We start from the raw sequence: 23,582 nt of genomic DNA, 5'->3' as shown, positions 1-23,582 counted from the left end.
ACTGGTAAAATGCATAAAATGTCATGTTGCATAAACTGTTTAAACTGCATAAAGTGGTAAAATGCATGAATGGGTTAATTTGCATAAATTATGTAAATTGCATAAACTCTTTAAAATTCATAAATCCTAAATGGCATAAACTCTTAAGTTGCATAAACGGTTTAAAATGCACAAAGTGGTTAATTTGCATAAATTGTTAATGTTGCATAAACTTTTTATATTCCATAAACTGGTCAAACTGTTGAAATGGCCTCAGTGCTTCAATGGCAGAAGCTGCACAAATGGCTGAAAGTCCTGGAGTCGCCCCATTGGCTGGATTCCCCATACACACCAATGCAAAAATTTCAAACTCTCGTATAAAAAAACTGGAAAACTGCAGAAGGACAATTTTTTCTCAAAACCCACAAGTTGCAGAAGCTGAACATGCACAAAGTGCAGAAATTGCATAAAATGCAGAAAAAAGTGCAGAAAAGCATGGATTGCGGCAGCCCCATTATAAGTCAATGGGAAAAATCTCCGACATTTTGGCCGATTGCGGAAAAAACGTAAATTGCAGAAGTCCCAAAAGTAATAGCACCCTTCTCCTCAACATGCGGAACGTTTTGATGCATAACTTGCATAAATTGCACAAAGCATGAAGGTGCTGAAAGCTCTAGAAAATCGGGAAAAAGATGGAAGAGGAATAATAATAAAGAACATGAAAACCAATAATTGACTGCGGAAGAATTCCGCAGTCAATCAATAATGCATCGGTTTTATACAGCGCTTTTCTGGACACTCAAAGACACTTTACATTGCATTATTCATTCACTCCATACTTGGTGCGGTAAGCTACTATTGTAGCCACAGCTGCCCTGGGGTAGACTGACGGAAGTGAGGCAACCAGTTGACTAGATTAGCTGTGGTCGACTAAAACTACATTTACACTATCATTAAATTGTGACTAAAATCAAATGACATTTTCCTCAAAAGACTAAGACAAAAACTACATTGAAATATGTTGTCAAAATTAACACTGATGTTCTCACAACATTCTTATCGCAAAATTCATGACAATAATCGAAAAATCGCAATGTTGAAGAATATCGGATATTATTTTTATGGTCATTATCAGATTTATCATCATGGCGATCAACAGTGCAGCCTTGAATGGAGTTATTGTAATCCTTTATGTTTTGTTTGGTTGGAGTTATTGTAATCCTAACCTAAATTTCGGTCCCTGGAGCTTCCGTGGGTGCCACTCGTGGTCAGTGTCACCGTGACACGATGAGAGCGGACTCCTCCAGCGTGGCCGCGGTGCCCCAGGGTGGCCCCGGGCTCGACAGTGCAGCAGACACAGGGGCTGTAATGTCTAATGTGACCGCGGCAGTTTTATGGATGCCATCAATTCCGTCTAGAGGGCTCCTCTCCCTCTCCTCTCCTCTCCCTCTTCTCTCCCTCTCCTCTCCCTCTCCTCTCCTCTCCCTCTCCTCTCCCTCTCCCTCTTCTCTCCCTCTCCTCTCCCTCTCCTCTCCTCTCCCTCTCCTCTCCCTCTCCTCTCCCTCTCCTCTCCTCTCCTCTCCTCTCCTCTCCTCTCCCTCTCCTCTCCCTCTCCCTCTCCTCTCCCTCTCCTCTCCCTCTCCTCTCCTCTCCCTCTCTCTCTCCCTCTCCCCTCTCCCTCTCCTCTCCCTCTCCTCTCCCTCTCCTCTCCCTCTCCTCTCCTCTCCTCTCCTCTCCTCTCCTCTCCTCTCCTCTCCTCTCCTCTCCTCTCCTCTCCTCTCCTCTCCTGTCCCTCTCCTGTCCCTCTCCTCTCCCTCTCCTCTCCTCTCCTCTCCTCTCCTCTCCTCTCCTCTCCTCTCCTCTCCTCTCCTCTCCTCTCTCTCCTCTCCTCTCCCTCTCCTCTCCTCTCCGTCTCCTGTCCCTCTCCTCTCCTCTCCTCTCCTCTCCTCTCCTCTCCTCTCCCTCTCCCTCTCCCTCTCCCTCTCCTCTCCCTCTCCTCTCCTCTCCCTCTCCTGTCCCTCTCCTGTCCCTCTCCTGTCCCTCTCCTCTCCTCTCCCTCTCCTCTCCTCTCCTCTCCTCTCCTCTCCTCTCCTCTCCTCTCCTCTCCTCTCCTCCTCTCCTCTCCTCTCCTCTCCTCTCCTCTCCTCTCCTCTCCTCTCCCTCTCCCTCTCCTCTCCTCTCCTCTCCTCTCCTCTCCTCTCCTCTCCGGTCCATCTCATGTCCCTTTCCTGTCCCTCTCCTCTCCCCTCCCCCTCTCCTCTCCCTCTCCTCTCCCTCTCCTCTCCTCTCCCTCCTGTCCCTCTCCTCTCCTCTCCTCTCCTCTCCTCTCCTCTCCTCTCCTCTCCTCTCCTCTCCTCTCCTCTCCTCTCCTCTCCTCTCCTCTCCTCTCCTCTCCCTCTCCTGTCCCTCTCCTGTCCCTCTCCTCTCCCTCTCCCTCTCCTCTCCTCTCCTCTCCCTCTCCTCTCCTCTCCCTCTCCTGTCCCTCTTCTGTCCCTCTCCTCTCCTCTCCCTCCCCTCTCCTCTCCCTCTCCTCCTCCTCTCCCTCTCTTCTCCCTCTCCTCTCCTCTCCTTCTCCTCTCCTTCTCCTCTCCTCTCCTCTCCTCTCCTCTCCTCTCCTCTCCTCTCCCTCTCTTCTCCCTCTCCCTCTCCTCTCCCTCTACTCTCCCTCTTCTCTCCTCTCCTCTCCCTCTCCTCTCCCTCTCCTTCTCCTCTCCCTCTCTTTCTCCTCTCTTCTCCCTCTACTCTCCCTCTTCTCTCCTCTCCTCTCCTCTCCCTCTTCTCTCCTCTCCTCTCCTCTCCCTCTCCTCTCCTCTCCCTCTCCTTCTCCTCTCCCTCTCTTTCTCCTCTCCTCACCTCTCCCTCTCCTCTCCTTCTCCTCTCCTCTCCTCTCCCTCTCTTCTCCTTCCTCTCTTCTCCCTCTCCCTCTCCTCTCCTCTCCTCTCCTCTCCTCTCCTCTCCTCTCCTCTCCCTCTCCTCTCCCTCTCCTCTCCCTCTCCTCTCCCTCTCCTCTCCCTCTCCTCTCCCTCTCCTCTCCCTCTCCTCTCCTCTCCCTCTCCCTCTCCCTCTCCCTCTCCCTCTCCTCTCCTCCCTCTCCCTCTCCCTCTCCTCTCCCTCTCCTCGTTATTGATCGTGGTGCGGTCAAGACACAGTGGTGTGGTCAGCCAGGCGCAGAGAGTTGCGTTTTACTCAGCGAAGTGTGGTTAACGGCGATTTAAGTGAACCCAACAGGCTTAATAAGGCATGAGGAGTCTGTATGTAAAGGCAAAACACAAACCATGCCCCAGGTTAGGAGCCATTAGACCTCGTATCGACACGAGTCCATCATCTTGTTCTAACACATGGTGATTTACGGCTTGATTGTATGTTTTTCTTAAAAATCTAAAATTATATATATATATATATATATATATATATATATATATATATATATATATAATTTTAGCTTGTGGTCATGGGTATTATGTAATGCCAGAATAAAGAAGCACTTAAGCAAAAAGAAAAAAAAACAAAAAAAAAAAGAAAGAAAGAAAAAAAGAGAGTGACATGAAAAGCCTGAGCGTTACATGGAACACTGTGATGTGTAGCATGTAGCCTAGTATGCTAACGCCCTCTGCAGGACGTCTCAGTAGACTCGCATTATACAGAACTCTATGGTCTAGACAAGATGAGATAATGTGGAAAAAATGGGGACAAAATGAAATTAGATATTGTACTACTTTCAAGGGCCAAAACTTTTAAAATCGAGTTTAATACCATGCATTTAGGTTGTTAAATTGCTGTTGATAATAATAATAATAATAATAATAATAATAATAATAATAATAATAATAATAACCGTAGAAAACCTAGGAAACCTGGTCGCGTCCAGGTGGGAATCAAACCCGGACCTTCTGGCTGTAAAGCACGAAATCTAACTGCTGTGCTACCGTGCCGCCGTACATATGGTTTCAAATAAAAAATGGCCAATAGCCAATCTTTTTTGTCTCTCATACCCCTTGAGCCCCTCATTCCAACTCAAAGTACCCCCTAAACTCGAAGGTGTAGCCAATTATTTACATTACCCTTTAAAACTTATTTACAACTTATTGGTATTTAGTTATGTGTTGTATATTATACTGCAAAATATCATTATAAAGAAGTTTTCTTTTAAAATATTATTAAAATACTTCGCCTTCTGTTTAGACCTGTAATATTTTTAAGTACCCCCTGCTAAGTGCTCGCATACCCCTGGTTGAGAAACACTGGCCTATGTGAATGCCATTATATCATTTTCACAAATTATAGCTTGAATTAACCTTGTAAGCTCCCCCAGCTCAGTCTAGCGGTGGAAAGAGAAGGCAAAATCTGTATCAAAAGTTATGTACTGTGACTACTATATGCACTACTGCAACTAAAACAAGGGCCTCAGAAAGTAGTCATCTGGACTTTATTTTGAGTGTAGAAGAGACTTCATCTACTCTAAATCTGCTCAAGTCAAACCTGGATGCTTGCTGCTACTACTTTGTACACTTAAGGCATCAAATTTAGCATTAACCCACAAAATGTGAAGAGCTTTTTCTTATTTTGTACATTGAAAAATATAAATAAGAACCAGTTGTGTTCTCTTGATGAATTAGTGTTTCGGAGTTATTGTTTTTTCTTCCTCGGCAGTCATCAAAACAACAACAAATGAAATGTTGATATTCTTTTACATAAAATATAAATGTGTCCACAATCAATATATCGTAAACAAAGACAGGAAAGCAGAGCTGCATAGAGAGGTGAATAAACATGTAACACAGTAAGGTGACTTGTCGCACAACATGCCCTAAACATACCTTTAAAAATATGTATGCACTATGTCAAATTAAGAAGTACTAACTTTTAAAAATATAGTTATGGCAAATTTCCAACATAGATGCTACAAAATACAAAAAACTGTAAGCAAGTTCTTTGAGTATAAAGTACATGTAAATATATATGAGGTTCTTAAGCCTACTGTAAGTAGATATTGCATTGAGAGCATTGGCACAGCATAGATAGCGTTTTCTTTGGTATAGGTTCAGGAATTAAAACAAAAAAGAGAGAATGAAACTTGGCACCAGGCAGGTTTCAGTCATTGCCTCCGCACAGTTTTAGCAGAAGTTTCTTGTAGTCTCCAGATGTGTCCCCCTGTCAACGACAAAATAATTTTTGAGAACCACTGACTGATACAATTCTGCTAATGACATTCTAATCTCATTCAATATTTGTCAACACTCATCTCACATTAATTCAGCCTTAATTATTATATAAAAAGTAAAAGCAGATACTTACAGAGATGTGTGTGTACAGCGACTTGCCATAGTTTTTGACATACTCCTTACGGATGTCCAGCATGTCCACTTCCGAGCGGGAGACCATGATCCTGATCAGGGTCGTGTCCTTGGTGCCAGCTCCCTATGAGAACATGGTGCCATGTTAAATATATTGTCATTAGGCTGATAAAACACTGACTTTATGAATGGGACTTACCTTCATAGACTTGTAGAGCCTCTCGGCAAAGTAGCCAGGCGTGTTCTTAACGCACTTGACTGGAAAAGAAAACGATTGTGTTACTCAAACAGTAACTCATTTAAAAACAAAATAATGGCTCGATCAGGTATGTGACTCCTGGTACTGTATCTTTTTTCATATGGATTCTTTGTTTGTGTAAGCTCTCAGGCGTATAGGTGATAAAAAAGGTTCTCAATGTTCTCTGTAGTGGGTTCTTTTAGCGTTGATGTTTTGCCCCTAACCTCGGGAGGCTTCGCAGGCTGAACTTTTACCATTCTATAGCAAAGAAAGCAAACCCTTCCCTCAACAAGGCTAAAGGTCTTTTGCTTGAAGACCTTTAGTCTTCAAGCAAAAGGTCTTAGATACAACTTAACCTCATCGTGCGAATAACTTTAAGCCAGACCTAAAACCTAATCTAATCATGTAATTATGTATCCTTTTTTATTGCGCCTTGAAAGTTGTCAAGCGTGATAATAAACTCCTCTCTGAAGAATTAGGATGTTACAAATGCTTTCGAAAGACTAAGTATCAGGCATATAAAAAGCAGATACCAGGTCAGTGAACGAGTCGTGGATACCAATAAACACTAAACAATAGATGCTACACAACAAGTCTAAAGTCACTCTTCGGGTGGAACCAAAAATAGATCAACCCATTACAAATGACAGCTTGAGAACCTTTTTTTTTTTTCCTACTTTGGCTTACTTGATTTGATTCCTTAGTTAATTACAGTTTCTGTATGTCATATCAAAAACGGAAACTTAAAATGTGTACACAACTATCCATATTTTGAATTGTTGAGCATGCAAACAACTGCATTGCCACAAAATACCACACAAGATTGTTTTAAAATGATTGTGAATAATGATAAGAATATTCTTGAGGAGGCAAAAATATAAGTAACAAAAGTACACGCTTCAACACAGCAGACCAAACCAAACATTGAGAGCGATGAGGGATATAACGAAAGTCGCAATAGAAATGAACACAACATATAGGTTTTTACCATATGGTCTGATCTTTGTGGGCAATAAAAGGAAGACAAAAAGGCAGAATTCTCATCAGAAAATGCTTGTGTTAGACGCATTGGCAACTGCTGAGTAATAATGAGGCGCATACGTACTGCGGGACAAGCCTTGACAATTACCGCACAAGTTTCCGAGTCTAAGGGCGTGGCAGCTTAAGCCGGTTTCCACTCGAATTGCACTTACCCACAGCCAACATGCCGCTCTCCAGATCTCCAGACATCTCACGGTTAATGCTCTTCTCGATGTCTCGGCCGCACATGCGCTGGTACTCCGTAAACACTACAGACCACAAGATTAGCAATTAATTTAGACTATGTGGTTTTGTAGCCGGAGCATGACAAAAACTTTAAATCAATAATCAATCAAGAGAGGATTTTGATTTTAAATAACTGTGTTTCCTGGTAAAAGTAAATCCATGACTATAGATACATGATCTCTTTCTTTTTCTGAGTAAGGTCTAGTCAATGGCAACCAGTGAGGGGAAAAAAACTCATGGCAGCCCTGTATATAGGCCACTACTTTTCCTATTTAATCCTCTGGAAATCACACTTTGTCAGTGAAAGTACCTGCTCTGAGGTGGCTTTTACTCCTTGCGCATAAAATAGCATTGAACTTGGATTCATCAGTCCCCAGCTTGTTCTCTCCAGCAGCGTACAGCGCCTATGGGATGGGAAAAAATATAATATATTTATAAAACCAATATAAAAAAAACATCCCTTGACTACCGGGTTGGGTTAAGAGTGGGATTTACCTGAGCGTCTTGCTGGGCCATGGAAATGTCCACGTGTTCTCGTTCGTCGCGGTTACCCTACAGTTTCAAACCAATCAGTGAGGCGAAAAACAGTGATGGGTGACGGGAAAATGAAGGCGGAGTCAGCGGACATACCTGCGCGAGAGAAACCAGCAGTCTTCTGAAGTGGCCAGACGTGTCGCTGCTGATGGCGTCCTCCATTTTCTTCTTATTCTCTGAAAAGCAAACATTATTGTCTGACTGCACATGGGAAAAGGTTTAGGAAATTAGATCGGAGTTTTCAAGCAATTCTTTCTTAAACGCTTGTCCTTCAGCCAAAAACATGATTCTCAATCTGCACCAATCATGATACTGTACTTACACATTCACAAGCAAAGTGGACGAAGTGTCTTGCCCAAAGACAGAATTCTCTTCTTCTTCTATTATGCTCTTTTCTGGCTTTTACATAAATACTTCAGCCTTCATATTTTTGTACAATACATTACAATAATGCATGTATCTAGAAAATACCCCTAGGACTTCAGATGTTATGAAATGTAATTATACAAAATGCCACCAGAGGGCTGATATTTAACTGCTAACTTGCTAGCCTGCTAACCAGCCCCAGAAAATAGATTTTTGTCACAGACGGGAACAGAAAGTGTCAAAACCCAGAGAATCTTCATGGATTTCCCCGCATGATGTTTATCGGAGTATGGGCTGGTGTATTAAGTGCGGAAGAGGAATATTACATGGCAAAAAGATCATTTAAAAAGTTGATTTCGCATGACATAGGCCCCATAAACCTCAACAGCCACCAAAGACATACAGTCCATGTGGAAAATACCATGATGTAAGAAAACTACCCTCCTCCTCCTCCTTCACGCCGACACAAACCGAGAGTCAAGCGGCGAGTTCATTCAATCATTAACGCGGGAGGTGATAGCATTTGGCTGACGGAGACGGCGGTGGAGATTGCTTTCGCTCCCACTGGCCCCTCGGGCGTCTCACCTTCTTTGTAAACACGGCTTATCTCTTTAATTTCAGCGTTGGAGCGCGAGGAGAGGATTTCTATCAGGCAGGCCTCGTCGGTCCCGGCGCCCTGTCAACACAACACAGCTCTGATTAGTATGTGCACTGGCGGTGGGGTTGTAGTACTTTAAATCAGTCTCAGTCATGATGATTAATATCTTCAGTTGGCTTGTACTGTAAGGGTTTTGTTAAGGGAAGATACTATACTTTTTGTTTCAAATTCTTTGTATATAAAAAGATTTCGTAAGATTGCTATAATCATATCATGGAGCTACTGGGACAATGCATTTTCTCTTGTGGATCAATGTGCTTTGGTCTAACATAGGGCTATCATGCGCCTATTCAATGTTGCTTGAGCCATTTCTAACATTCCCTGAAGGAGAACGATGTGAAATTGGAAGTTAAAAAAAGTTGCAACGCTAATATCAACATGATGCTAAGATGTAGATGTGGTGAAGAAGATGAATCGCTAAATGAACAGGGCTATGTATTGTTTGGAGGGCTTTAAAAACAGCTTTGCTCACAACATTTTCATGCCATAATTTCGGATAGAGCAGGGGCGGATACAACTATCGGCAAAGAAATTTAGCAATTTTTCCAATTCTAGAAAACAAAAACAACACCTACAACAACAGCTACGAGTTAGTTCATTGTTGCTGACAGAGTTTTTGTGTAATGTGGATAGTTCTCGCAATTACAGAGATATTGACATCTATAATTGGTATCACTTTAGATTAAGGTGTGCTCATTAAGTATTAATAAGCATTAGTAATCATTTTAGTGTTAAGGTTAGGGTTAGGTTAAGGGTTGGCTATGATTAAGCGTATTATTAATGGCCTATTGGTATGGTAACAGAAAAAAGTATACTAAGCAGTGTGTTAATACTTTACAAGCATATTATTAAGGCTTATTAGTACCTTATTAATACTTAATGAGCACACCTTAATATAAAGCGTTACCCTATGATTTAATAGTTAACAGGGAAATGTCGAAATTTAAACTAGGTGTAATCAATAATATCACGGCATGATTGAAAGTAAAAACACTTGCTACTACCTCATAATATACTAAAACTGATACGAAACCTAAATGCATTTGAATACCGTCAGTGTACACGCATACACATTCAATCTCTCACCTTTATGGCAGTTTTGATCTCGTAGGCGTCCAACTGGGCCGGGGTCTTCATCATGGCCATCACCAGCTTCCGGAAGTCTCCCGACAACTCCGAGTGCAGATCCTTAATCAGGTCCTGGAGGTGGAAAAAAGGCGGGTAACACATGCTCGGAATAACGCATCAGCACTGTTAACCTCTGCTGTGAGGAGCCATACAGCACAGAGCGCCATAATGAGCAGTGTGGCCATTCATCCCCCCACTTCATTTTACTGCCAACTCCTGCACCTGTTGTCTGCTGATAGTGTTATGAAGCTATTTCTCACACTACACACTCTAAATAGGTCATTCTTTCAGTGGTGTTGGTGGAGATATTTAAATAGTGGCTTATGGTGGACTGGATGCCAGGCGTTAACATGTGGACTTAAAAGTATTACCTTGCCATAGGCGGTTTTGAAAGCCTTGAGACAGGCCACACGCTGCTTACAGGAGCGACTTCCCAGTAAGTCAATAATGGCTTGCTCGTCGGTTCCTGCAGAGACGAAGTGGAGAGGTCAGCGGCGGGATTAACATGGCAAACATGGGAGAGTGGCTAACTAAAGGCAGATACCTTTTAGTCAGAAAGATATATTGTGTTATATTATGAATGTCTAAACTCACCAAAGCCCTTCATAGCTTTCCTCAGGACCTCCACGTCTTTGAGCGGGTCAGCTCCGGGGTAATCCTTGATTGTTCCCCTGAATCCTTTCTGAAGACACAAAATATAATAAATAAATAATCATTATATAGCAAGTGTGTATTTTGAATTCATTAACATATACTTAAATTAAAAAACAATAGTGTACTTTATTTGAATTAGGTTATCCAAAAATGGTATCACTTTTGTTTATTAAAGAGCGGATATTAATAATGTCAAACACATCTTTATTAGGGCTGGGCAATTGATCGAAATCGCAATACCTACTTCAATAGGTATCAATCTCACAAATCGTCATGAGACTTTAAACTCGATATCAGGTTTACAGTCACTTCTTTGGCAGAAACGGCACTTGGTTTTGGAGTTTGGAATGGAAGACTTTTGTGTGCTAAATGAAACTGGAGGAGAGCATTTGTGATTGTTTAAGCTGAGGTTTGTATAAAAGATATGTTCATGAAACAGCAAAATAATGAAATAAAACCAAATGTTAATGTTTTTGTTGTTTGTAATAAGCTGTCACTGCAATGCTAAGATTAGCCACTGAGCAAAACTATAAATCAATGCAGTACTAAGTAACTTGTTTACTTTAATAAATCATAGTCCTTCTGGGGGTAATACAAGTGTTAATGATATGATTGGGGGGTCTTTCATCTCCCCCTGGTGTCTCTGTCCAGAAAACCACAATTGCAGCTTTCCCTGCTTTGACCCGGAGCACCAATACACACTATGGAATCACAAAGAAGAAGCTAACAGGCTAACGGGCAAAGCTAACTGCGGGCTAGCGCCACTTAAACAGTATTTACAGCCAAGTTTGAATGAAAGAAAATGATCTCCATTGCGCAATTGGATTAACAATATCCCTCTGTCCCTTTGTCTTTTCTGTCAGTGTAGTATTTACTCTCACGGACAATTAATGAGTAAATTAATGGGCACGAGTTACTTAGTACTGCTTTAAAAATATCAATTTTGTTAAATATCAAATAAGTCAAACATCTGGAAAAAGACAACGGTTGTTTGCACACAATGTCACTAATTAGTAAAAGACCAGTCGGCCCGAGCGCAGTGTGACCACAACACACTTTGAGTTGCACTAAAAAGCTATTTCCAGACCCTCGGATTGGTGTCTAGCTGCTCCTGTTGCACTCTGAAGACAGGGAGGGCTTGTATATTATAAATGAATGGTGCTGCAGACTAAGAAGTTTGGAACTTCTGTCCGATGATGAGCTGGATTCACTTTCTGTAGTCACAAACATGCATCACCCTCACTGTAAATTAAAGTGATAGTCTGGAATTCTAAATGTCAGGTCCAATCTGGATGATAATTCATGTCAAAAACATGACTAAACTAGAGCTAAACAATCATCTGTGTATCTGTAATTCGTTTTTCTTACATGCATCATTGGCGCCACTGGCATTTGTCCTCCTCCATAGCCACCCATTGGGTTGGGTGACGGGGCCTTGGGGTATCCAGGCATGGGCGCTGGTGCTCCTCCGTAGCCGGGCATGGGCTGGTTGGGTGAAGGTGCTCCCGGGTAACCTGGCATGGGCTGTCCCGGCCCGGCGGGGTAACCCATCCCTGGGGCCTGGGGCTGAGGTGCTCCGGGCTGTGGGTACAGGCCACATGACTGTTGGTTAGGAGGGTAGCCCCCGGCATATGGAGCCGGAGGGTACCCCCCGGCGGCAGAGGGAAGTGCAGGATAGAGGCCCATAGATGGGTTCTGGTTGGCCTGTGGTGTGGAAAGATTAGAATCCAATAATATGCGCGCAGATTTGTGACATTTAACCAAAGCAAGAAGAAGCAGGATGCACCTTTCTTGGACTAGTACTGCTGTATTATTAGAATTGCTATAATGTCTGTGTACTATAAGAATATAAGCTTGTAAAGAATGTGGTACAATGGGTATTGTATAAAACCTAAATTGGAAAACTCCTACTCTTTATCTCATAATTTCCAATCAAATAAAATTAAAGTTTCAAGTGTGCAATGTCTTTTGTTACCACATTTTCCAAATAAAGTGCATCCCGGTAAAAATGGATTAATGAATTTACAGCAAAATGACAACACCGACATGGCACAAAGCAACAAGAGGTGACCAGAGTTGCATAGCTGAATGAGTTGATGTTTTGGCTCATGCAAAGAAATGGAGGAAAAGGTTCGGCGGCGCAAAATGAAAACTAAGTCTTACCGTGGACTGGGGATGTTAACTCCCATAAAGGCTCACTAAATCATGCTAACTGGAATATTTCACGCAACCAACTGGTTATATTGCAGCGTTTGCCATTTTGTGTCCTGGGAGAGGCAACAGAAAGAGAATAATGACTTACCATTCCAGGATAGCCAGGGTTGGACATGCCGGCGAGACCAATAGAGGGGTAACCTCCAGCTGGGGCGCCTCCCCAAGAGCCTGATGGGTGAGGGGACAGAAAACTAAATGAGACATATATGTTGCTGTGTGACTGGACAAACTCTGCCTCTGAAGTGAGTTAACAAGTAGGTAACAAGTAAACAAAGGTGTCCGGGGCAGAGAATGGGCTTACTGTTTCTTAACAGGACTGAAACATGCTCGTCATAGCAACAGCTGAGTTTGGTATTTGTACAGAGAAATACCACATTTGGAAATTCACTTTGTCTAGAAAAGCATTTCTGTATCTAGACAGGAACTTACCTGTTAAGACTTGTGGTGTCACACTTTTAATCATCACTTTAAAACTACCTCAAACATAAATATGCTGAAGAAAAGTAAGACTTCGCTGTAAAAATTATTGTTTGTTATAGTAAAGTGGTACAGACATGGTTCTTTGTCAAAAACAGTCATCGCAGTACTGCGTCTCCTAAGAACACGTGCATTACTTGTTGGTGATAGTTACCTGATGGAGGTGCTTGTGGGTACCCTCCAGCCTGTGGAGGATAACCTCCGGGTGCAGGGGGGTAGCCCCCTGGCTGTTGTGGGTAGCCCCCTGGCTGTGGGGGATAGCCGCCCGCCTGAGGAGGGAATCCTGGGTAGCCCCCTGCCTGAGGAGGAGGGTAGCCCCCTGCCTGAGGAGGAGGGTAGCCCCCTGCCTGAGGAGGGTAGGCCCCGGGCTGTGGGGGATAGGCTCCAGGCTGTGGGGGGTATGCTCCAGCTTGTGGAGGGTATGCTCCTCCCTGTTGGGGGTATCCGGGGTAGCTCATGGTCTACAACACAGGACAGGCACACATATGAGAACTTTAGTCACACTGATGTCAGTGAACACAGGTAACATGATGCCAATGCTCAGCAGTAAAGCAAGGCACGATGTTGCTGCTCCTACATCGAGGTCAATGTTTACAAAACAGAACACTGCAGCTTTATATTTCAGTCCATGAAACTTAAAGACAGACTAGATTCCTGAAGTCTATTATTCGTCTATAATAGTCCATTGTGCAACAGGACTTTGCAGGTCATAGGAACATGACAGAAAATACACATTCCAAAGTTAGTGGATGGCAGACTGTTTATAGCTGGCCATTTGGGAATGAGGAAACTTTCTGGCGGCCATAATTACTCTATGCAAAGTTTGAAACCCGCTTGTTCCATGGTAAAAGTGACTGGACTGGACTCCTCCTCCACTGTGCGACTGAAGAAAACCAAACAGGGGGGAGCTATTGGTTAATTTACAGCCAAATCCAAATCCATACTAACTACATGAAAGGGAAGCAGCAGAAACGATTACAACTGTACACCATGATTGAGTGGCGTCATTATTGACGTTTAGGGAATGTGTAGCAGAGCCTGTGAAATAAATGTACCTAATGCACAAAGAAAAAGTTTAACTCGGGCACTGGTCCTCGAATCAGGAAGTACTACTGTACGCTATAACGCTGCAATGACAAGACACTGATGAGCGCCTTCAGCGTTATGACAGACAGACACTTGTTTTGAGCTAATATTCTTGCTGCTGTGATTGTCTATTTTGAATAAAGTTGCTAGAATGCCAGAAAGACCAATACAAGTCGATAAGAAAGACAGCTCGTCCAACTTTACGCAGCGCCTTGGCCTGCACCAAAGTGTCTTCTCCAACTGGAAAGCTTTACGGACACAATAACGCGTTTAAAGGTTTGTCGGGCTTTGTTTATGTGTTTACCAAAACGTTAACCACAGAAAACATGAATTAGTCTCTGTAACAGCAGGTTAAGGGGGGACAGTAAAGCTTATTTTTAGCTTTACGCTAAGTGGCTAGAGGCTAGAGCCAGGGGTATCGCGGTGGCCAGATCAGATAAACCACTTTAAACCAAAGGGAGTGGTTTCACCGTAGCCTCTGTAAAGTCATCGTCCGTTTCTGCCTCTTTTACATACGCGCAAACATACAAACAAACGCGTTACTTACTCGGGCTGGTTAGAAGACTCTTCCTGGAGCGCGCAATGCAGCCCCAGTCTGAAGGAGCAGTGTACTTAAGAGAAGTGGGTGGGACTCCCAAGTTTCCATTTATGGCCCCCACCCATTCGCCTGTCACTGTCACACAGCGCCCTGACAGACGGGAAACACCATGAGACAACAGCCTCCTGGACGCACCGCCTCACTGAGGTACACATGACACTGACAGCGTGATGGAAACATGAAGGACAAAAGGAAAAAAGCGGTCATCCTGCTGCAGCCGTGACGTCACCATAAAGGTATAGCCTGGTGGTTTCAATGAATGCAGGTTATTGTCTAGAGTTGCTATGTAAATAAATAAATAAATAAATAAAATAAAATAAAATAAAATAAAATAAAATAAAATAAAATAAAATAAAATAAAATAAAATAAAATAAAATAAAATAAAATAAAATAAAATAAAATAAAATACAATATTATAAACGACTTCTTGTAATTTAGACATTATTACAATCACTATATTTGACAACTGACAAAAAATAAGTATGTACAGAGACAAACAATGCCAAAAGTGCTCTGGGAGTTCAATTGCAAAGTTGGATTTCGTGTTTGTGAAAATATTGTTGTGTAGATTTGAACAATTGGAAACAATATAGACAGAATCAAGTCAAATTTGATGCCTTCTAATACTATTTCTAATGCCCCAATACTATATATATATAGTTATATTATATTAACATATATGTTAATGCCACAAACAAAAACAAAAATCAGTGCATATTTCATTTCTTGAGATTTGTAAAACATTTAATCAGACATAGGAAAGAGAACTGACAGTGCATTTGTTTTTGACCATCATTTTGGTGTTTTCGATTAACGTAAACAGTAACAAATGTTGAGCAATGTGCTAACTTTCCAATAAATTCCCTATGCAATGCTTTTTAATGACATTTAAGGCCTTGCACAATTCATTTCATACCCTACTTTTTAATGCCCCGAGGAAACCGTGGTAAAGCTACAGCTTCAAAAGATCTACTTACCTCAGAAACAGTGGGCTGCCAAACGCACCATATGTTTTGTTGAACGTGGGTAAACAAGAGTAAAAGGGGACGGTGTGGTGGCTGTGGAATTAACATATAAAATATAGACATTTTTGTTGCGCTTTCCAATCCGTCCACGAGAGGGAGCCCTAGCTAAACCCATTCTGAGGATTCCCCCCAGTCAAAGCTTGGCTGCCACCTGTAGGATGCTCTGGGGCACATTGGATCACACAGTGGAGCCTGGCCGCAGGTCGCAGGTGCTGCTGAAAAGTACTATATCATCACATGAAAGGTATTTGTTTGTCCTAAGGCTGCCATAGAAATATCACGTTATCACATATAGTCTATATTTCTATTTCTATTTCTATTTCTTGGCAACAACATGAAAACAAAATGCATATTTCTTGTTTTGTCCTAGTTATCGTGCAATGTCATCTGATTACCATGTAGTGACTATCTGGAATACTGTTTTTTTCCCCCTTCAGCTCAAATACAACGATTCTTTAACGTTGCTTTTAAGTAGATGTTGGCAACTCTATCCACATTCTAGAGATTGTCCTCACACACAGTAGTGAGTAACTACTTGCACTAGTTTGAATGTAATGATAAGCCTGTACTCAGAGGTGGGCAGAGTAGCCAAAACATGTACTCAAGTAAGAGTAACGTTACTTTAAAGTAAAAAAGTAGTGACCCAAATAATTATTCAAGTAAAAGTAAAACAACTGAAAATGTTACTTGAGTACAACTGTTTGAGTCAGATTTACGTTTCGGTGGTGATGAGAAACAAAACGTGTAGCCTAATAATGTAATATCCAAAGAAAATACCAAAAAGATGTGTAAAATGTGTATATCCCTGAAGAAAAAGCGGCATGAAACACAAACTGCAGATATTAGAGTTCGATATGAAGCTTTTGTAAAGAGTAAAGATATTTTATTATAGCACTACCCACGTAGAATTAACCTCTTACCTCCCACTTTAACCGAGCGCATTTTCTTCAGCTTTACCCAAATCTAGACGCTTCTCAACTGAAGCTTACAGGCGACAGGCCAGTGTCACGCCTCAAGACCTACAAAACTGATGGTGACTTATCCGTCTGTTCGTTTTAATCGCTGTTTCATTGTGTTATTGTTGCTTTTCCGGCACGTTTTTGTCGCTCTTTTTGTTGTTTCTTTGTTGCTTTTTTTGTCGCGTTTTCGTCACTTTTGCATCACTTTTTTGTTGCTTTTACGGCACGTTTTCGTCTCTAATTTGACGTGTTTTTTTTTTTTTTTTCGTTTTTTTTCAAATAGCTTTTGGATTTCGGTAAAGCCAAACTAGAGTAAACGTGCTCAGATCAGGTGGGGGTTAAGACAGTAAAAAGTACTGAATGATAGAGTCTAATAAGTACAAAAGCAACTGAGTATCCACCTCTGCCTAAATACTCTTGTATTTGGCTCTATCGCTCAGTCCAATGTTCTGGCCGGACCTGCGTGCCTGCGTCGCGCCTCGTGACGCACGGACGTCCTCATTGCATATTCAGCGCCGCTCTTCGCTCTGCCCCTGCGCTGCAATAAAGGCAGATAACGGGGCATGGGGGCGCAGGGAAAAGTTTTCATCCTGACATGCCTGGCGCGATGACTTGCGAGTAACATCTGACTTTTTGGGGACGAGGCTCCCGGCGCGCGGAGGAAGAACCACGGGGGGACAGGGCAGGGGACACACACACACACGTACGCACACACGCACGCACTCACACGGACAGTCTCAAATCTCAACAAGACGGCGAGAGATAAAAGTTTGAGACGAGTCCAAGTCGAGAGGCGGCGAACGGAGCGAGCGGAGAGGGGGGGGAATATTTCGTGTGTGTGTCCATCCGATCTGAATGAAAAGGAAAAAAGATGAGCCTGTTGTCCGCCATCGACACGAGCGCCTCCGTGTACCAGCCGGCGCAGCTCCTCAACTGGGTGTATCTGTCCCTGCAGGAGCCGCACCAGACCAGCGCGTTCGACGCCTTCAGACCCGAGCCCAACTCTTCCCACACGGACCTGAGCTTCAGCAAGACTCCCGCGGCGGCCGACATCAGCTCCCCGCTCAACTCCAACTATCTCAACAACTTCTTCCAGCTGCAGCGCAACGAGGTGAGACATGGCTGCGGGCGGACTCACTTTTTACGCGCTGTCACTGTCGCAGGGTTTCGCAGGAAAAGTCCAAAAGTTGCGTTGAATTCCATGTGCGTGCACGACAACCGCCATGATATTTCGCTGCTCGGGTAAAAAAAAAATGCGTGCACGTTGACTAATAGTTTGCGTTTTAGCCGAGGTTTGCATTGCATGGTCGTGTAAGATAATAAGCCCGTTTTAAGCTTTGCAACAAACACGGGCGTAATTCCCAAAGCAGGCCAGGGGGGGCAGGAACCCCCCCCCCCTCCTTTTAGCAGCAGGAGGCCCCCAACAATAATATTCTAAGTAACAGATGTGATCGAAGTTTAATAGGGTGCTTTATTCTTAATGGACTTGGAGTGAACTGTTTCTTGGATTAGACCTATTCATGAGGAAATAGGGCCTATTGAATTAATAGATCATCGATTTGTGATTGTCGACTACTTTCCTTTTGATTAATTTTCGAAAAGACAGCTTGGCATTAAACTAGAGAAATACATCAACATTATCAACAAGATAGAACTAAACAATAAAGAGACTTTTTTTTTTAGCTTGATGATGATGATGATGATGAAGTTATAATGTCATAATGCTCCCCTCTCAAAAAACGTACGAGGAGTTTATCACTTTAATCATGCAGTAATAGCCAGTGTTGGGGTAACGTATTACAGAAGTAATGAGTTAGAAATTTTTAATTTTTTTAATTTCAGTAACTGAGGAATACTCACACAAAAGTAACATCTTTGGTTTGTATTGATCCAAGAACAAAAAATGCCAAACTCCCCCAAATAAAATGCAGCACCGAATCTAGTTGGACACTGGTGTATAAGATCTGCAGTTGCGTGTGTCTAACTTCGTCAAAAAAACAAAACGCGAGAGAATGGGGGAAAGTGAAGGAAAAGGAAAAGCACTTTTGCTTGGTGGCATCATTACTAGTTTTTTGCCAAAAGTAACTCAGAAGTAACTCAAAGTAGTGTAACTCAGTTACATTTCTGAAACAGTTCAAACATACAACAGTTTTAAAACTGTAACTACTCTAGAATATATTACAACTTTAACGTAACTTTCCCAACAATACTGGTAATAGCCGAGTAATCCTGCTCACTTCTTCAACTACAGAAGCGCTCCGATCTGTATTTCCTGTATCTTATCGCATCATAGAGGGAACATAAAACTTTCAACCTAATTTTGAAAGCTGTGGGCATTTCAGTGCTCAAAGCGTGCTCATCACAACGCCAGTGATTTGGTAGCATGCTGTGAGCTGAAAGTGAAAGCTTGTATTCACTGTGTCATTCCCACTGCTGCCTGCAGAGAGAGCTATGGACAAATTGTAAATTCTGACCAGTCCAGTCTCTCATAGCGTACTGACTTTGAAATGCCAAATAGCAAGGTTGAGGTATCCCAAATATGGATGAGCACTTTTAAGGTGCACCTTGTCTAAAGTGCATAGTTGACATGTGTAAGTGCCAGTACGATTGGTTGAATATATTGGAATATATGACCTATTGTATACTCTGTTATGAACTTGAATAGTATAGTGCTGGTTCTCAAGGAAGTTTTGCACAGGATTAGCCAAGATAATACAAAAGATTATTACGTCCAAACCCACACGATGCTGATGATTGACTACAACTGGAATGGTAGTCGCATTCAGCAAAGGCGTCAATTTTTGGTGAAGTCATTTTCATATTTCAAATGACAGCTGTGTTTGTGAGTAGCTGAACCAACAACACAACCGAGAGTCCAAGGAGGCCCAATATTTCAAACCGTAGAACAATTTATGACAAGCTCTAATACAACAAACAGGCACGGTCATAAAAGTACATGATGTTTGGCGTATGTAAATTTATGAGCAACATCTGTATCCTATGTGTGATGGCATGAAATATGACGGGGATAAACGCATGTAAAAGCTGTGTATAGTAAGAGGGTCTATGCAGTCCAGCCTGGAACTGAAGGAACGTTTCCCTGATGAGAAATGATAGCCCAAATCTGATAATATTGATGAATGCATAAATACATATCTGCATGATTCTATTTTTGTTCAACGTTCTTGCTACTGTTTGATTTGACATTTTACGGCAGGTTGCGGGGCAGATTACATACATTCTTGCTGTGTTGATCTCAAAATTGTCTAGTCTAATCATTATCATTCATTGTTTGCAAAGTGACTAATGCATGTGAGTTTGGTAACAAAGTTAAGTTTTGTGGCCTTTGTCTTGGTCAGAGGTGGGTACAGCCATACTGTTTACTCGAGTAAGAGCATTGTTACTTTAAAATCCCTTTACACAAGTAGAAGTAAAAAGTACCAATCCAAATAATTACTCAAATAAGGGTAAAAAGTCACCTTAAGCTTTTTAATTTCGCCTCGTGATCAGTGGTGGATAGTACTTCACTACGTTTTTGAAGTAACTGTTTTTTCATTCTGTATTTTTTTACTTCTGCTTGAGTATTATTATCATGTAGTATCTGTACTTTTACTCGAGTTAAAGAAATTGTTATTTGTGTTCACTTTGAGTACATTTTTTTAAGTGGAAAAAACTTAATGTGGCTGGATAAAATATTGTTTGTGTTTTGTGTACAGGATTATCACCTCATTTCACATCGTTTTGTTTCCCATAATTTAAGTTTATACTGGAATAAAGCAGACATAAACTCAAACAGTTACTTTGTACTCACACCACTCAAGTAGCATTTTCTGCAAACACTTTTTTGGGGGGTCAGCCCATTAGTCCAACGCCCCATTAGTCCAACGCCCCATTAGTCCGACGTCTCATTAGTCCGACGTCTCTTTAGTCCAAAAATGTCCCATTGAGTAGGGTTGTATATGGCTCTCTAATCCACAACACAACTGGGTTAGAGAGATTTCAGACTAATCTTTTTTTACGCTAACTTGAGTGATTATTTGGGTCACAAGATTTTACTTATACTTGAGTAAAATTATTTTAAATGTTGCTTTAAAACATTACTCAATGAATTATGCTTGCATCAGTTGTGCTAGCATATAGCATCAGTGGTATGTGTTTGTTTGTTAAGCCAATAAACAATACATAAAATAATGGGAAAGTTTTAATGTTTCCAAAAACACGTCACAGAAATAAGTTTTAAGTTATGATTCAAGAAATACTAACTGCAGCTACATCTATTCTATAGAGTTCGGGAAAATTCATAGTTACCATGGAGATCCGCCATCTTTGCAGCTGTTAGCATACATTTCCATTGACTAACATTAGCTAAAAACAGTATAAAAACAGCTCCGTTAGCTGCTGAGTTACTGCTAGTAAATACATCTAATACACCATGGTGTTCAAAAGTTTTAATGTGAAAAATTACTCCAGTATTTTAACTTTTAAAATCTCCATTAGTTTGCAATTGCTGCTCATCCCATAATGCTTAGCGATATGACATCACATCCCCGATTCTCCTCTATTTGTCAGCGCAAAGATTGCTACTTGTGGACTTACAGTGAAGAGAGTCACTCAAAATCACTCAAAAAGTACGGGTATTGATACTTCAAAATCACATTGCAAAAAGTAGAAGTAAAAAGTACTGATTTATACTTCACGTACAAGTCACTGAGCATTCTCCTTGTTTGTTTTTCATACATTGCTATCTCAATCCACTTGCATTCTTCCACTTAAACATACAGCGTTAGAAAGGTTTCTATCCAGGCAGAGCGGACCACAGCACTGCAGCAACTGTGCTCTCTCCAAATAGCCCGCACAAAATCAGGCCCGGCTGTGTACATGCTCTCTATTTTTATAGGCCGATGTAATTTTAGGGACAAACATGCAGATAATGTATACAGGGCGCTAACTTGATCCCGCCTGAGCTGGTGTTTACAGTGGCCCTGCCCATTGGCCCATACAGTGTACACACGGAGCTCTGGTAATGACACACTTTGAGGAAAGAGACGTATAAAAGAAATGCTAAGGTTCCCAGTGTGTTGATTACATGTGTGCGTTGCCTCTCTGTGTTGCCAGGTTGTGGAAACTTTACCCAGGATAGGTAGCGCCTTAGCATTATTAGCAACGTAACTGTAGATGCCTTTTGAAGTCGTCCTAAATGAGACGGTACATCGGCTACGGAAGATACAAACTGACATTGCAAGTTCATCAAAAAAATCTACATTTTCAGCATTCTCAGCATTTTTGGGTGAAATTGTAGGCCTAAACATTTTTTACTTACATTTTTTACCAGCCTGTTGTATTCGATTTGCTTTCAAAATGTCCCTTCAGTATCTGTTTGGTTGAACATTTGCAAATTTTGCACAGATTTTTCTTTTTGTCCTGTGGCATTAAAATAGAGTTCCATGTGTAGGTACAGGGAACAAGTAAGTAGTTGCACAGGTTAGTTAGTACAGGTAATTACACATTTGACCTATATATAGTCAGGAAAGTCCCACTGAGATTAAGAATCTCTTTTTCAGGGGAGTCCTGGCCCCAGAGGGGAACCTGTTGTACATGATTTTAGTGGTAGAGGAAACCGGAGTACCCAAAGGAAACCTACCCAGACACAGGGAGAACAAGCAAACTCCACACAGAAAGGCTCCGTCCAGGTGGGAATGGAACCTGGGACCTTCTAGCTGTGAGGCACAAGTGCTAATTGCGGCGCCACCGTGCCGCCCAAGCGCAAGGTTTAATGAAGGTGTCCAAAGTGTAGCAACAGTAACAAGGCGTACAGACGTGTATGTGGCTTTTTAATGTAATTTGTAATGCCAAAATAGTACATTTTAACACCACAAATCCAGATTTTTGCAAAAGATTTGCAAACATTTAATCAGGAGGAAAGAGAATTGGACAAAATGGGAAAGCATTTGAGCAAAAGAAAAAGTCATGTCACAATTTATTTTACACTACCTTGATACATTGTACCCAACTAATTGTAATACATTGTAATCTGCTTCGTAACAATCTGTAATAACTTGTACCTGTGTAGTACATACACAATGGAATAATGTGTATTAGCACTTTGGAGATACATAATGTAATAAGACATAAGACCCTTAGGTTTAGGGCTTAAAGGAATAGGCCACCGTTTTTACATACTAAGATATGTTCTTACCTCACTTTAGACGTGTTAATATATCCCCGTCTGGTCTTTGTCCGTGCGCTCTGTCAGGCAAACGGAACAAATACGCAGCCTCTCCCACATGTCACATAGCTCCGAAAAAGCTCACGATAGAAGCTACCAAGCTCTTCCACGTGTTCCCTATTTAAATAAAGTTACGTGAAGTGTTTTCATGCGAAGTATATTTACACAGAAATGTAGCATGTCGATTTTATAAGCAAATAAAAAGGGGGACTATATTGTGAGGCGTAATGATACGAGGAGTAAAACGTCCGCGCAGTAACTCCTAAAGGTTATTGACGGAAGTGAGCGGGGGAAGTCTTTAGGAGTTACTACGCAGACGCTGTGCTCCTCGTATCATTACGCCTCACAATATAGTCCCCCTTTTTATTTGCTTATAAAATCGACATGCTACATTTCTGGGTAAATATACTTCGCATGAAAACACTTCACGTAACTTTATTTAAATAGGGAACACGTGGAAGAGCTTGGTAGCTTCTATCGTGAGCTTTTTTGGAGCTATAGGACATGTGGGAGAGGCTGCGTATGTGCTCCGTTTGCCTGGCAGAGCGCACGGACAAAGACCAGACGGGGATATATTAACACGTCTAAAGTGAGGTAAGAACATATCTTAGTATGTAAAAACGGTGGCCTATTCCTTTAAGGTTAGGGTGTTATGTCTTATTACATTATGTACCACATTGTTATATAGCACATTGCATTGTATTTAATGTGGCAGGTACAATATATCAAGAGTAGTGTAAAATAAAGTGTTGCCAAAAGTCAATTTCAGCAAAAAATGTTTTCGATGAACTTATATGGTAAAAGATGTTGAGTAATATCATCATTCCTCCTACAGGTTTGGTGTTCTCTCTACTTCACTCAGCAGCTTTTAGAGCTTCA

General features: G+C 41.8%; 2 protein-coding genes across 3 annotated transcripts in view; one reads left to right on the top strand and one right to left on the bottom strand.

The window, feature by feature from the left end:
• Positions 1–4,443: 4,443 nt before the first annotated feature.
• anxa11a (annexin A11a) lies at positions 4,444–14,677 on the bottom strand. Of its 2 annotated transcripts, none has more exons than XM_079559939.1 (15): positions 14,442–14,677; positions 12,963–13,269; positions 12,420–12,499; positions 11,486–11,821; positions 10,058–10,145; positions 9,835–9,929; positions 9,422–9,535; positions 8,263–8,353; positions 7,408–7,487; positions 7,273–7,329; positions 7,088–7,181; positions 6,705–6,800; positions 5,473–5,531; positions 5,275–5,397; positions 4,444–5,130 (listed from the first exon to the last, which is right to left on the bottom strand). In XM_079559939.1, exons 2-15 carry the CDS (start codon positions 13,264–13,266, stop codon positions 5,071–5,073), a joined length of 1,677 nt encoding a protein of 558 aa, XP_079416065.1. In that variant the 5' UTR covers positions 13,267–13,269; positions 14,442–14,677; the 3' UTR covers positions 4,444–5,070. The 2 variants fall into 2 exon arrangements, with proteins under 2 accessions (XP_079416065.1, XP_079416066.1); XM_079559940.1 differs by having other exon boundaries at positions 4,447–5,130; positions 11,486–11,698; positions 14,442–14,673.
• Positions 14,678–16,916: 2,239 nt separating this feature from the next.
• The window catches only part of zcchc24 (zinc finger, CCHC domain containing 24), a 74,239-nt gene continuing 67,573 nt past the window's right edge, over positions 16,917–23,582 (top strand). The window contains exon 1 of the mRNA XM_079559986.1: positions 16,917–17,588. Within this exon, the coding sequence (XP_079416112.1) occupies positions 17,349–17,588 (240 nt within the window). The 5' untranslated portion in view covers positions 16,917–17,348. The remainder of the gene's footprint in view (positions 17,589–23,582) is intronic.

Source organism: Gobius niger, assembly GCF_951799975.1.
Source record: "Gobius niger genome assembly, chromosome: 7".
Classification (NCBI taxonomy): Eukaryota; Metazoa; Chordata; class Actinopteri; order Gobiiformes; family Gobiidae; genus Gobius; species Gobius niger.
The sequence above is the reverse complement of the archived record's forward strand: the minus strand, read 5'-3'. Positions and strand labels throughout refer to the sequence as shown.